Source organism: Podarcis gaigeae (genome assembly GCF_964106915.1).
Source record: "Podarcis gaigeae genome assembly, chromosome: 10".
In the NCBI taxonomy this organism is placed as follows: domain Eukaryota; kingdom Metazoa; phylum Chordata; class Lepidosauria; order Squamata; family Lacertidae; genus Podarcis; species Podarcis gaigeae.
The window spans coordinates 72,209,233-72,224,934 of NC_139686.1; the positions used below are offsets into that span (position 1 = coordinate 72,209,233).

General features: G+C 40.9%; 1 protein-coding gene across 6 annotated transcripts in view; it reads right to left on the bottom strand.

The window, feature by feature from the left end:
• CACNA2D1 (calcium voltage-gated channel auxiliary subunit alpha2delta 1) overlaps nt 1–15,702 on the bottom strand; it is a 399,180-nt gene that overhangs the window by 126,625 nt on the left and 256,853 nt on the right. For all 6 annotated transcript variants that reach the window (XM_083701347.1, XM_083701346.1, XM_083701345.1 and 3 more), the window contains exon 7: nt 4,764–4,895. In XM_083701347.1, coding sequence (XP_083557473.1) covers nt 4,764–4,895 — 132 coding nt within the window. The remainder of the gene's footprint in view (nt 1–4,763; nt 4,896–15,702) is intronic.

A 15,702-nucleotide genomic window follows, 5' to 3' on the forward strand; every position in this document is an offset into this window, starting at 1 on the left:
CAAGCACACGGCAACAAAATGCAGCTGTTTTATTTCTCTTATCCATTGTGAGGTTTCCTCAGCTGTTTAATAATCTGCATGCCATTCAAGGTAGTAGAAGTACAGCAGATATATGAAATGAATGTGGTGTGTTTTGTTTTGTATTGTTATGGGTTTGGGAGGAGTCAGATTTCCCTACATTCCTGGGTGCCAGATCCATCCCATAATTCCCGGGGTTAGTAAAAGTTGGAATTAATCAAAGTTTGGTTAAACTGGATTTAGTTATGCTGATGAGCCAAGCCAGCTGGCCCACCAAGGAAACCATCAGAGGGCAAGACTGCCAGGCAAGGAGAAGTGGGGCACATTTTTTGTTGGGTGCTAGTAGGTAGAGGAAAAGAGCAGTTTTAAGGTTTCAGCTTTGAATGGTGTAGGCTTGGGGAGGTCCTTGGAGTCAGTTAGCAGAAAGAGAAGGAAGGGCAGAACTCCAAGTGAGCTGGGGAAGACAGGCTGCACTAAGAGACACAGAAGAAGGCTTTTTGCTATCCTTTGACTCCAATGCTGTTCTTAAGGGGGAAACCGGACCCTCAAAGGATGCGAAAGCTCTGCAATCCCGCCATCACAGGCTCAGGCTATATAAGGCTATATATGTGTGTGTAAAGACATATATTATAAAGACACTGCAGTCTCCGCTGTGCCTCGTTTCTGAAGGAAACATGGACTGTGTAAGTGCCTGGAAGCCCTGGAATTTCATACCACTCCATACCAAGATAGGGGTGGCTGAGGAATGGGAAATGGCTGGGTGGGGTGGGCTAAAATGTCATTGTGTTATGATCTACACCAAGTGTGTGTGTGTGTTTCCACTCATAGAAGTGCCACAAGTGAAAATACCTCGACATATTCCACTTACACTGGCTCTAGTGCAAGTTCTGCCAAAAATGGAAACAAAAATTCCTACAGAACCAACTTATCAAACCACTATGTGATTTCTGTTTGTGAAACCGAGGAAATGGCTACCTCCCTTCCACTCATAGTTCTTTGAAGAAAACCCTCTAAGCTGCTGTGCTGGAGTTCTTAAATGTAAGAATATAACTCTACAGCATGGAGGTGGACAATCTGTGTCACACATGCCACAAGAGGAAGGACTAAGGACTGCCACATAGCCCTGTCACTCCAAGACAAGAAACAAGAAGTCCTTGAGCCTGGTTGTGACAGAGCAACTGCTACACACCTGCCTGTCTGCTTCTTAAGCACATTCTATAACAGTACTGTCTATATAAGTACACTAAAGTAGTAATATCTCATACTCTAGACTTTACATCTATTTTATTATTGAAAAGAGAAGTGAACAACAATAAGATTAAAGCATCCTACCAAAGTCAACCGTGAAAATCATGGAAAGATAAAACTTGTAACATGCTTGCCAAAAAGCCTGCCTACCATTTACTGTACCACAAAGTGGGGGCTCTCTCTCAATATATTTGTTATTCTATCCTTCTACATTGTTGGAACAGCAGGGGTATGCAGACTGTTCCAGTGTTTCTTCTCCTTTTCCTCAGCCCACCTATGGAGTTAAGATTGCAAGTTGCAGTTTCCTTAAGTTTCTAGAGAAATTTATCTGAATTGTTTACACTGACTTCCACGCAGAAATGTCAGGTGTCAAGATTATGTGCATTAAAAACAACAGAAATACCGGTAACACAACTTGTGTCATAACAACAATTAAAAAGCAAGTCTTTGTGTGGCTTAAAAATACATGCCACTATGTTTCTCTATAAAATACTTACTAAAAAAAAAAAAGGGAAATTGGTTGAACGTGAGAGCTTTTTTAATGAGAACATAAATTCCCTAGCTACATTTTCTTAGGTTTCTCAGAAAGAGCTTTTCTGCTTGCTATACTTTCTTCAATACAAAAGAAAGAAAACAAACCAAAATGTTCAGGATTCCTGAAATCAAGTCTTGTTTTGCACACACAAACACATAGTCAACATTCAAGTATTTGAAAGTTGCTAGAAACAAGAGCCTAGGGCTTGCCTATCAGAAGGTCGGTGGTTCGAATCCCCACAACAGGGTGAGCTCCCATTGTTTGGTTCCTGCTCCTGCCAACCTAGCAGTTCGAAAGCACATCAAAGTGCAAGTAGATAAATAGGTACCACTCAGGTGGCAATTTAAACGGCATTTCTGTGTGCTGCTCTGGTTCGCCAGAAGCGGCTTAGTCATACTGGCCACATGACCCGGAAGCTGTACGCCAGCTCCCTCGGCCAATAAAGCAAGATGAGCCCCAAAACCCCACAGTCGTCCGCGACTGGACCTAATGGTCAGGGGTCCCTTTACCATTACCTAGAAACAAGTGTTTGGAAGTTCTGTGAAAGGACAAACCCTTTCTTCTACAGCTCACTTCATGCATTCAAAAGGACGCCTGGGGGCATAAAATGTGTGCGATGGGCAAGTGGGCCCCAGCCCCACCTCCAACACCTATGCGTCTCTCAGATGTGGCGGTTCTAGCCGTGGCCTTTCTCAATCGGGGAGGAAGGTCTGGAGGGGGCCAGTGGAATACACATAGAAGTTTCCTCAGAATCCAGAACCCTGATCATGCTAATTTCCCTTAATATTTTCTGATTTGATATTGCTGTGTATCAGTTAAGGCTTTTCAGTAGCTACAAAGTAGATTCACCACCTTGTTATTAAGGGGAATTATCCAAATAATGCAACACTCATGTTTATGGAGCTAGTTAGTTCACATATTTTGCATAGGCTCTTTATTTTCAGAATTTGATTCTATCAATGGGTGACCAAGCATAGCTGTGACATCCATCCTTTGGTATTCCCAGCCCACTGAAAATCTGCAATATCCTCAGTTACTGAAATATCCCTGGTGAGTCAAAATTATTGCTGAAAACAATGTGCTGTTGATAAATGATTTTGCCCCCTGAAACACCTTGGGCTCATAATAAATGATACCTTGTAGCACCCAAATTACCCACAAAAAACACATTTTGTGGCATTTTTGGGGTGCTACCTTGGCTCTGTGATTGGTTTTAAAGATGTCCCCAACCACACAAGTTGCATGGAGTATATCCAATGAATGTTGGTGTCCTGTAGTTGCTTTTATTGCTGCTGATAGTCCTTTGATGGAGGAGTTCATTAACAATTGCTTTTAAATGATTTCACTCATTCATTTAATTTAATTAACTATCTGTCTTTAATATTTGTGTTCCTTCTGAGTACTTATTTTTTAAAAAATAAAGATGTATAAATAAATAAGAAAAATAAACAGAAAGCTTTGAGATGCATGGGTAGTTTATATTGCTCAGTTATTAGGCAAAAAGTGAATGAACTCCATAGCCCTATTTTAATTGTACACTGTTGTCAAGTGTTGCTACATATATTATATATAATCAAGCAGTATATAAGTTATTGGGGACCTGGAAAGAAGTGTGGGCTGCAAGCTATTCACAGTACACAGCACAGAAAAGCAGACTTTGGAGGCACACACAGAAATAGAGAAGGAAACAATTTATTGGGCTCAAAATGTCCAGGGACTTGATAGATGTACAATATTTTTATTACGCAAAAAGGGACACAATTGAACAATAAGCTGGACTAATTGTATTCTGAGTCCCCCAAATTTCCTCCACTAGAGAAACTCAAATTAGATTTCAAGGAGGCTGAAACACTGCTTGGGAATTATGTAAATTCTGTGCATAAGCATAAATTTAATTTCCCTAATTCCATAATGAAGGGTTGAGGAATGAAGTGTGCAGAAAATAGTGCAGACAACCCACTATCTGATCTCAGGACACCCAGGACTTTCTTTGGTTTCTGAGCCTTCAAAGAAATTTGAAAAACCATTGCCTGCAATGATGAAAAGTGGACGCTGTAAAACCCTGATAGACTTTGGAAGCCAAATTAGCATCAGAAACTAAAGTACTAAGTATAGTATATATGCAGGATATCAACACTTAGGATGCAATCTTATTCCCATTTACTGGAGAGTAAGCCCCATTTAACTTAGTGGGACTTACATCTGAGTACATATGCAGAAGTTTGAGCTCTTAGTCATACAGTAAAATTTGATTGCTTAATTTATTTTCTTTTTTAAGAAACTGCTTTATAGAAGCATTAAACTAACTGGATTAGATGTCTCTCCCAGAATACATTAATTGAACTAAGTCTACTAGTGGCCTAAAGAAATAAAAATACACCCTCTTAAATTAATTACTATGGTACAGTAATGAGATTCTCTAAAGAGCAGAACAGATGCATGCATAAAACAAAACCCTTCTCTCTGTATTAATCAGTTTGAACTCCAGTGGCAGAGTCATCATCTTCAGAGGTCTGAAGACAGTTCATAAGGGCAAACATGCCCAATGAAACAGTAGCGCTTCCTCTTAATTTAACTCAGTAAAATTATGCACCTAGTGGTTGATTCAAGCACTCCCAAGGCTAGAGGAAGCAACTGTCATGCAAACCCTTATGAGTGGCATACAGAGAACTGCAACCTATATAAAAAGCTAACATGTCTGTTGAAATTTTCAAACAAGACTCCACCAGATATTTCTTCTCTTTTAGGGAACAGCCTGGAGTTAATTAGATTTTGGGGACAAGCGTTCTCTTCTCACAACACTTTTAACACTCCCAGCTCCAACTTTGCAAACTTTACACCAGGGAATGGCTAATTTGTATTCTCTTGCCTGCCCTGCTAAAAATGTGTGGCGATTTTTATATGTCTGGAGTGACAAAGTTAGTGCCTGGAACAAATTTATGTCTTCAGGACTGCAAATTACCTGGGTAATACCTGGCGAGGCCAGTTGCACTGCCAAAAACTTGCCAAAGCAAGGTTGGGTCTTCTTCTCTGTTCCTTTTAAAGACTTCATCTAAAGCTCCGGTCCAGTTCAGTTCATTCAACACAATTGTAGCTGAAAAGACAAAAAAAGAAATTTGGTACTGCAAAACCATGGTTACATTTGTTACATACCATATCCTGAAACGAGGGGAGCGGGTGGCGCTGTGCTCTAAACCACTGAGCCTCTGGTTTGCCGATTGGAAGGTTGGCGGTTTGAATCCATGCAACAGGGTGAGCTCCTGTTGCTTTGTCCCAGCTCCTGCCAACCTAGCAGTTCAAAAGCATACTAGTGCAAATAGATGAATAGGTACCGCTGTAGCAGGAAGGTAGACAGTGTTTCCGTGTGCTTTGGCACTCGTCATGGTGTCCCATTGCACCAGAAGTGGTTTAGTCATGCTGGCCACAGGACACAGAAAAGCTGTCTGCGGACAAATGCCAGCTCCCTTGGCCTGAAGCGAGATGCGCGCCGCATCCCATAATTGCCTTTGACTCAGGGGGCCTTTACCTTGCCTTACTGAAATGGTGCTACTTACTATTTATCTACCCTTTGCTGTATTTTGTACCATTCTACTTTTAGTACTATTGCACAACAAAGTTTTATGTGTTGGCAAGACTGTTTGAATGTTTTTCTCTCCTTCATCTTCCACTTCTTCGTATGTTTATGCTGATGGATGAGGGCTCTAGTCTATCACACAGTCATACAGTTTTGATTTCTTTTGAAAAGAAGAAGAAAGTACAATAGTTTTTATTTTATTTATTTAGAGTTTTAGCAAGTTCCAGCAAGCTTTCAGCAAGTTCCCAGGGTGTCTTGCAAAAAGTTATAACCAAACCAATTATAAAAGGACACCAACACCCAACAACATTTAGGAGGACCCTGAATGCTGTTTGTGGCAGCTGCTTACCTAAAAACTGCAGAGAGAGATTGGCACAGATGGCAACCCTCTTTTTGCGAGAGAGAGTGCAAAGACTGTTGGTTATTTAATCTGTTTGAATGTCCTGTGTCTGTATTTCTACTTAAGCCAGAGGTTTTCAACCTTTTTGAGTCCACACCACCCTTGACCAACTACATTCTTTCTGCAGCTCCCCTGTGAGGCTCAGGAGCCCAGTTATGTCACCCCTTACCTGGTTGAAAACCACTGACCTAGGCATTTGGTTAAAGTGGTTTTATTTATTTATTTATTTGTTTGTTTGTTTGTTTTGTTTTTTCTGGTCATTGTAGTTTTGCTTGTTTACTTTATGGCAGAATTGTTAATTGGTTGCTTATTGGACCTGTTCATATGATTTTGTCATTTTTGTATATTGCTGTTTTTCTCTGGGTATTTTTATTGCTTTGTTCCCCACTCTTGGTTTGGAAATATTCAATGACGAGCAGGCTATAAATACTATAAATAACTAAATACACCATAAAAGCACAGGGTGAGAGCAGTTCTAAGAAATAACAAAAATTTAAAGTAGCTGAAAAGCAAGTCAGAGAAGTTTCCAAAAGTTTGGCCTTTGCCTGCCTCTCACAGGCATCAAGGTAGGCATCAGGTGAGCCACCCTGGAGAGAGCATAGTTGGAGGCCATCAACATCCCCTGTAGCCACCACCCACCCTCAGACTGAAGGAGCACCCAAAGAAGGACCTCCATTCTTAGGATAGGAGCAGGCACACTGGCCGACCAGTAGTCTTTCAGGTGATCCTAGTCCCAAGCCATAGAGGCCTTTAAAGGACAAAACTGTTATTCTAAAGCAGCAATGCTGCAGCAAGCAAAGGCTCTAGCAGCTCAGTCTGCTGCTTGTGGCTGGAAAGCCAAACAGGAAGTATGTGATTGTTGCCATGAAAACGAAGGGGCAGTCCATTCTCCTTATTGAGCACAGGATGTGAGCTCAATGTGTGTTATATGACCTGTACAGGATGTACGTGGGTGGAGTTTGGAGTTTCTCTCTGTTTGTTGAAGAGAGCAGACATCTTTTACTGTATGACTGCTAAAGACAGGAATAAAAGCATGTAGTTACATTTCTGTCTGTGTCTGATTCCCCTCCCTGGGGATATGCAGGGAGCAGGGAGGAGGAGAAGCAGTTGGTGTGTTTTTCTCACAGCCTGAGGAAAATCACCGGAACGGACCTCGTATGTTTTTCCTGCCGGGAGTCGCCGGAGGGAGGTCAAAGGAATTCAGCCGGTGCCTGAACAGATAGGCACATACCTCTGACCGGGCTAGAATTCCAACAAAAACCAGTACTTTGAACAGAGCACAGCAGTGGCTCGAAGGAGAAGGTTGGCATTGCTGCATCTGTGCCTCTGATTCAGTGGAGAGGTTGAGAAAGGAAGTCAGACTGGGCAGTAAGTACGGGCAAGAGACTAATTTCATTTAAAGGTGAGCCAACCTATATTTCACTTTCTGAAACAATGCATGAACCAAAACGCAGCCGATATTTGAAGTTCAGACTTCTCTGAATTTTGCAATGTACTCCTTCATACACAATAGTGAAAAATAACATACAAAAATGTTTCACAAAAATGTGTACATTAGTAAAAGTTTGCACCAAAATGCTGATGAATTTTCATGAGATTTGTTTGTTTGGTTTTTAAAATGCAAAGTGATGTGGAAATATGGAGAATTGAACTTAAGAAATGGAAAAATTGAGAAACTGAGAGAAACCTTAACTAACAGATTTTCCCAACCCTACCAGGCAGGTATATTATCAATGCTACAAACATACACTCAGAATGGAAGTCTCCACAATGAGAGGAGCAATTTTGTACCTCACTGACATCAAGAAAGGCGGTTATTATTAAAAGAAGAACTGACGGCCCGTTCCAAACCCTTATGCAGAAGCCGCTGTCACCAGTCTTTCCAAGATGAATGATTCAACTGGTGGCTTTGATGAAGGGTTCCAGAGAGGGAAGCCAGGGAGAACCCTCTCTCTCCATCTCTCTGCCTCAGCCACAGTGTTATTGCCAAGATGAAGGGAGAAGAAAGCAGAGGAAGGCCTTTGTGGACTCATCCTGAAACTATGTTTATTTTCTCTAGCCCTCATTCTGGGATGGCTGTTGTGAACTTTGCTACTTTGAGGTTTGTTGTCTAGTGGAAATCAATAATGAGGTAATAGGTAGCAAAGCAATAAGAATTTATTCTTGCACCAGAATGGTGTCCCATCCACCTCATGGTGCAGGCAGAAGACCCTACCTACAAGTTACACTGATGCTTTTATAGTTTTCCACAAAACAGCGCGGTACATGCATCATTGATTCTAACACCCCTCCTGGACTTGCTTTGTTAACTTCTAGCTCCACCACAGGCTTCATCCATTACCTTGTAGTTAAGCAAGTTTCCTGTTGTTGCCTGAAACAAGGTGTTCAGACATGCAACTGTTAGCAACTTAGCTATTATTTATGCTTTCACTCATTTCTCTTGACCAGGCACAATTCCCAGCACAATTACGAACACAATGCCAACACATGTCCAATATGTTCTGTGCTTTTAGATATACAATAGTCTACATTTCCAAAGAACAAATTTAAAATAACTGCACACTGTGTGATAAAAATATTACAATATTGTAGTAATGCATGGTAAGTAAACAAACTCACTACATAAATTTACCAGCTTGCCATCTTCCTAGTTTACAAATTGAATGCAAAGGTCTGTTAGGAACATAGGAGACTGTGGCTCAGGGAGCTAAAGGGGAACAAAGGCCCCAAATGTAACAATGGAGCAGCTGGCTTTTATATACAGTTGAATCAGCTATCTCCTAGATCTTTGATCTTATTCAGTCTTCTCTTTGGTGGAGCTCTCCAGAGTTTATATCCCATTCATGGGCAAAAAAATTGGGGAACAAAACCATGGGCCTCTATGATCACAGCCTCGTCATGTACAAAGGTGTAGAAGTAATGCCATAGATGGTGTTTTGAGTCAACTGCAAACGTTGACACAGGGTATCCTTTTCGTGGGAGACACTAAATTAATAAAACAGCTTCCATGGGGGCTTAAAAAAGACGGAGAGGGAGAATAGAGCATTAAATTGTAACATTAGAATTGTAAAGCCGAGCTGGGACCAAAATCCAAGAGAGTGCTCATTATTGCAAGTTAACAGTGTTTTCATGTTTATGGATGTGATCATTTGCAGAGATCAGCTGTGTGTGCATTAATATTCATGAGTAGAGCCAGCTTCTGGATTAACTTGAAATACAAGAAAATTTATATTCATAAGCATGATCAGATAAACACTAAGTGCCCAAAGATATAGAAACCAGATTCCTAAAGCTGACCCTGGCCAATTCTTGGGTTACTCACACAAAAATTAGTATTAGTGTGCAACACAAATTTGTAGAGCAAAAGACATGAAAGTAGGGCCATGTCAACTTCTGGACATTTCTGGATTAATAATTGAGGGAACAAACAATGAAACTTAATTATGAAACTGATAAATAGCTATTCCTTTCATTCTGCTTTAATCAGTCATAAATGCATCCCTAAAATCCAAAAATAACTCACTCATGCTAGGCAACAGCTGGCATTCAGTTAATTGGGAGAGAACAAGGTTTACTTGTCAGATGGAGCATTATCACTTTTTCTTTGTCTTTTCTGATGGTGTTTCAGAGCTGGAGGTAAACAGGTTGCAAAGCTGGCAAACTCTACATTCATTAACAAAGGATTAAAGGAAAGGGAGCCTAGGAAAGGTAAACATGCATGCATGGGGGGGAAATAAAATAAAATCCCCCCAGTTATGATCTCTCGAAACAGCCTCCTTCCAAAGACACTATCATTTATTCATAAGAGCTCTTGGTTCCCATTTATATGGGAGCCAGGAGAAATTCAAATAGGAGCAAAGAAGCTCAGTGTAGCTCTCAGACACAGGTATAGTATCAGAACACAGAGCTTTATATCCCAAGCCTAAGCTCTTGCTAATGTGCAAGTCAGCACAGGCAGAAAACTAAAAATTAATCTCTAACGATCTCAAGCAAACTAAAAATTAAAGTCTTAACCACCTCAAGTAATTCCAGTTATCTGTTTGTTGCTAATACACTGATGGGGGGCGGGGGATTCACCCTTTGCAACATAATTTCTGAATGTCAAGAAGAAAGACTTTTAAAACATTTTATGGTAGAAAATAACTTATTGTGCTTTTCCAGGAAGTATTATTGGGAGTATCAGTGTCTTTTTGGAAACTAATAAAGAAAAAGATTCCATCTGTCTAGCCTGCAACCCACTGTGGAATTAACCAACTATGGGGTTGCGGTGCTCATCTTGCTTTCAGGCTGAGGTAGCCAGCATTTGTCCACAGACAGCTTTCCAGGTCATGTGGCCAGCATGACTAAACCACTTCTGGCACAACAGGACACAAAGATGGAAACCAGAGCTCACGGAAATGCTGTTTATCTTCCTGCCACAGTGATACCTATTTATCTATTTGCACTGGTGTGCTTTCGAACTGCTAGGTTGGCAGGAGCTGGACAGAGCAACGGGAGCTCACCCTGTTGTGGAGCTTCAAACTGCCGACCTTCCAATCGGCATGTCCAAGAGGCTCAGTGGTTTAGACCACAGAGAACAGAAAATATTATTTATATAAGAAACAACAAATTTCCCTTATGTATATTAGGATCTTAATTTGCACAGATTGGGGGAGGGGCGGGAACCACCAGCATGTTGTTTAGATCCATATTTATACAAACAAGGAAAGCCCTGTGGGTTCAGACCAAAGAACTACTAACACTTTGTTCTTACAGGGGCCACCCAGAAGCCTATGGGAAGGCCAAAAACAGGACATTAGAGCAATATCCCTCGCTCATTTGTGATTCTGAGCAACTGGTATTCAGCTGCATACTTGTACAATTCCATTCGATTTTTATTTTAAAGCTCTGGGTTCTACTGAGAAGCTGTCTGGTTTTCAAAAAGCGAAGCACAGGGGAAGCAGAATGGTTAATGGATTTCTAAAAAGGCACTAATAAATGTTGGCTGTTGCTAAGCCCTTGCACCCCATAAAGAGCCAGCTGTCAGGAAAAGGATCAATACTCAAGTACATCTTCTCCTCCCCCCCAAGGACCAGAATGTTGCAGAACTCAATATTATGTTGGTCAGTTCTCTTAACAAGCTGGGTGTTGGTGTCTCTGTCAGATTCACAAAGAAACTAATTTTACACTTTCACAACAGAGAACAACACATCACACAGACCATATCAAGGTCTTTGGAGCTTAACATTGTCAAATAACTTCCATGCTACAAGAGCAATTATTGAACATGCACCACAAAATTAAGGATGTAGGCTACAGCAGGATAGCAAATGTGGGGCCATCCACCAGCATCAGCCCAAAGTCACGAGATGATGCTAGCAACGTACGGAAGGCACCATGTTTTCTACACTTGCACTACAGTTAGTGTCATCCTAGTCATCTCCACTCAGAAGTAGCTAAGGGAGCAAAGCCACGCAAAAGGAAGATTAGTCTCAGCCAGTTGCTCTGGGCAACAGGAAACAACAGAACATGTCTTTTTTCACTGCCAATACTATACAGATATACAAGCTAGGTTCATCTTGCCTATACTACATAAATTTCCAGGTCATACAGTACAACTTTATACTTCCCTGCTACTTCAAGATGAAAACCCAGATGTTACATACTCAGTTGCTATACTTTGCGCTGCCATGATGGATATTGGTCAAAGGATGGTTTGCACCACAAACTAGGCCCAAAATGGAAGACCTGTGCTCCCCTCCTCTCTTATAGTCGCTTTTAACAGTTTGTCCCTGTTTTTATCTTTTAAAGTTATATATGTACAGTGGTACCTCAGTTTTCGGACATCTTGGAAGTCGAACGAATCGGTTTTCAAACACTGAAAATCTGGAACTGCTTTGGTTTTCGAATGCAGCTGCCGTATTGAGTTTTCCATAAGTAAATGCTTTTGTTTTCAAACGTTTCGGACGTCGAACGGTGTTCCGGAATGGATTACGTTTGAAAACTGAGGCACCACTGTATGTATGATATAAAGGTAAAGGTAAAGGGACCATTAGGTCCAGCCGTGACCGACTCTGGGGTTGCGGCGCTCATCTCGCTTTATTGGCCGAGGGAGCTGGTGTACAGCTTCCGGGTCATGTGGCCAGCATGACTAAGCCGCTTCTGGCGAACCAGAGCAGTACACGGAAACGGCGTTTACCTTCCCACCGGAGCGGTACCTACTTGCACTTTGACGTGCTTTCAAACTGCTAGGTTGGCAGGAGCTGGAACAGAGCAACAGGAGTTCACCCCGTCACGGGGATTAGAACCGCCGACCTTCTGATCGGCAAGTCCTAGGCTCTGTGGTTTAACCCACAGCGCCACCAGCGTCCCTATGTATGATATAATCACCTTTTAATTACAGTCATACCTTGGGTTGAAGTAGCTTCAGGTTAAGCATTTTCGGGTTGTGCTCCGCGGCAACCCAGAAGTAACTGAGCACATTACTTCCAGGTTTCACTGCTCGCGCATGCGCAGACGGTCAAAATGACGCCACGCACATGCACGGAAGTGGCGAATCGTCACCCACGCAGATGCGCAGAAACGGGTTGCGTTCGCTTCAGGATGCAAACGGGTCTCCGGAAAGGATCCCATTCGCATCCAGAGGTACCACTGTACTAGTTTTTATTCCCTACCTGTTTTAAGTCTTAGGTGTTCAGTTTATCCGTATGTTTTATCTTTTCCTGGTCTGTGACCGAAATAAAGTTTGATACTGATACGCTCAGAAGTAGGCCCCACTGAATTAAATGGGATCAACTCTCAGGTAATTGTGTGTTGGATTGCCACATAAATTTATCACGTTTTCACCAGCTCCTGTTAATCCAAAACAGTAAAATTTGTATATTCCAGTTATTCCATTATAAGAATACAGTCAAGCCTTTTGCATAAAAAATAAAATAACCACTTGTTTATTCTAGGTACACAGTCCTCTCTTGTATTATTAAATGGTTTTTTAAAAACTGCTCAGTATTATTACTGGTATTATTGAAAATAAACCAGAGTCTGAACTCCTATGTTTGCAGCTACCTTTTGCATTTAGGTGGAGATGCGCCTGAGCCGCCAAATCGATGCTAAAATCCTTGATTTCTCAATTATTTTATCTGATAAAACCAGCGTGGAATCCAGATAAAAATAGTGAACAACACATTCACCAAAAACAGCTCCAAATGAATCAGGAAATCCCTACACGATGCCTTCTAGGATTGTTTTGGAGTCTTCTCTTTTATTTGTATGACCCTAAAATTGGTCTATACTATAGCACTCATTAATCACAGCTCTGATTTCACTCACTGGCTAAGAAACAATGAAGATGGAAATGGGCTCCTATCTCACAAAGCCATAGTTCTGAAAGGTGCATGTGCATTTTGCTCCATCACTTCTGTTCCACAAGGGCTAGAGACGTACCTTTTCTGGGCACAATATATCAGTAGCCCCTCTCTTGGCGGCCCTGATTCCCCACCCCCATCCCCCATTTCCTCACCCAGTGTGCTTAGAGCCAGATGGGGCAGAAAGAAATGGGCCAAACAATAAGCGTTTGCAGCAGACCATGACATACAAATTAAAACATTAAAAACAAATAAATCATATTGAACTTGCTTCCTTATGTGCCCTTACTAGCACCTTTAACTTTTCAGCATCTGTTTTGTACAACAGGCATATCTATATAATTTCTACTTATGCATAGCATAGAGGCCCTTTTTCTTTCAGAGTGTGAGATTTGCAAAATGGATTGACAGTCGGCTAGCAAAGAACCTTGCACTTACAACTGAACAGCCACTCGCCACTAATTGAAAAGCTCATTAAAATAATAATAACAATCTTGGGTTTTTTGTTTGTTTTATCTGACACTAGGGTCAGAGGGCTTGACTACTCCAACATTCAATCTTATTTGGAACTGTAATCAATAGAACAACACATTATGGATGTCTCTTAAAACAGATTAATTCAATGTGTAGGCCCCTTGTCTGTATAGAAAGAGCTACACATATTTGAGAAGCCTAGCAGCTATTTACTATCTCTGAAAGATGTCATGTATGGTTCCCTAATGAGGCAGCTCTGCCTTTACTGGAGGGAAGAGAAAGGAGCTCCTCTGCCATTCATTTATTTAAAAGGCCTAACAGTGCAATGGAAAATATTGTGTATCCGTCTTATATTTTATTTATTTAACCAAATTTATATACTGCTTGATTATATATAAATATAAAAATACACCCTCAAAGTGCTTTACAATGATGAAAAATAACACATTAAAATGATAGATTAAAACAATTTTTAAAGGTATTAAAATATTGAAAACTAAACGAAATAAAACACAAGTAACTTCTACATGTCTGGATAGACTTGCCTAAACAAACCAAAAAATTAAGCAGATGCAAAAAGAGTACAACAAAGGAGGGAGTTCAAAACGGTGGGTGGTGCCACGCCAAAAGACTGATTTCCAGAAAGTATTATGTAGTAACTGTAAGAGTGCCAGCTCCGCATATTGAAGTAGTCAAGTGGGTGTGTATGGAGTAAAGCGATCCTGCAAGTAAACTGGTCCCAAGTTGTTAAGGGGCTTATATACAAATAGCATTATATTATTTATTTATACCCCACCCTTTTCCCTGACAGGGACTCAAGGCAGCTTACAAATAAAAATAAGAACATTTTTAAAAATCATTAAAAAAAATAATAAACATTGCTAGAATTAAAACTATGTGCACAAAAAATCTATTAAAACCATACAAATAATGGCCATGAAAAGAGCATGGCACCAGCCCTTTCATTAAAAGCAATCAGTTCCCCAAAGCCTGATGGAACAAGAAGGTTTTCAACTGTCCATGGAAGGGCAAGAAAGGAGGGAGCCAGTCCAACTTCTCTAGGGAGGAAGTTCCAGAGTCTGGAAGCAGCCATCAAGAAGGCCCTCTCCTGCATACCCACTGTGGACTGAGAGAAGGGCCGTTCAAATATCTCAAAACCCGGACAGGTTCAGAGGAGGGAATGTGGTCTGTCAAACAGCTTGGACCTAAGCCGTATAGAGCTTTATAGTAACACCTTCAAGCTGGCCCAGTAGCAAATACTGAAGTCCAAGCTTTACATTCCCCTCCTCCCCCTTTGCATCAATGACCATATACACCTGACAGCTGAAGATCATGTTCCATGCATCTGATTAAGCCCACAAAACTTAAGCCACAATAAAATTTGTCAGTCTTTGATGTGCCATAAGACTCTTTGGTGTTTTTAATCTCAGATTAGTCTCTTTCCAAATCATTGTCTGGATGAAGCTTCAAATGAATTAAGAAAGTTAATAAAAGGGAATGAAATTACTTTGTCGTGCATGGCAGCCAATCTCAACAGACAGCTCATGGGCCTGCTCATCAATAAACCGGTTGTCCTCCGCTGTACAATATCACTCAGTGATCTCCACACATAAAGTATTTGATATGGTGCAGCTATAGCTGTATTAATCTGGTATAATTGGCAGCAGATGCCACAAGGATGTAGCTAGAGAAATGAAGAATTTCTTTTTTTAAAAAAAAAATCTACATCTGACAACATTTATCATATCAAGTTGTTAAAGAAAAAGATTAATGACTGCCTCAGCAATAACATTTGCAATTTAGCATCCTCAGCTAGAGTTACACAGCAGAATAGCCAGTGAAATTAAGTGTGTTGAATTTCTAATTCAGCTCAGTTTATAGATTTAGGGTGTAACAACGCTAGCACAACCCAATAAAATCAGCTATTAAATCAAATAAAACATCATAATAATCAAATTGCACTAAAAGACAGTTTTCAAAGTGCTTCTACAGAACGTTTGAGTATGAACGCTGGAGATTGGGATTGCCAAAATTTTGATTTCTAAAATGTCAGCCAGTTTGAGAAGGGTTAGAGAATGGAAATGGGGCCTGGAGCACGGGGCCTTGCAAA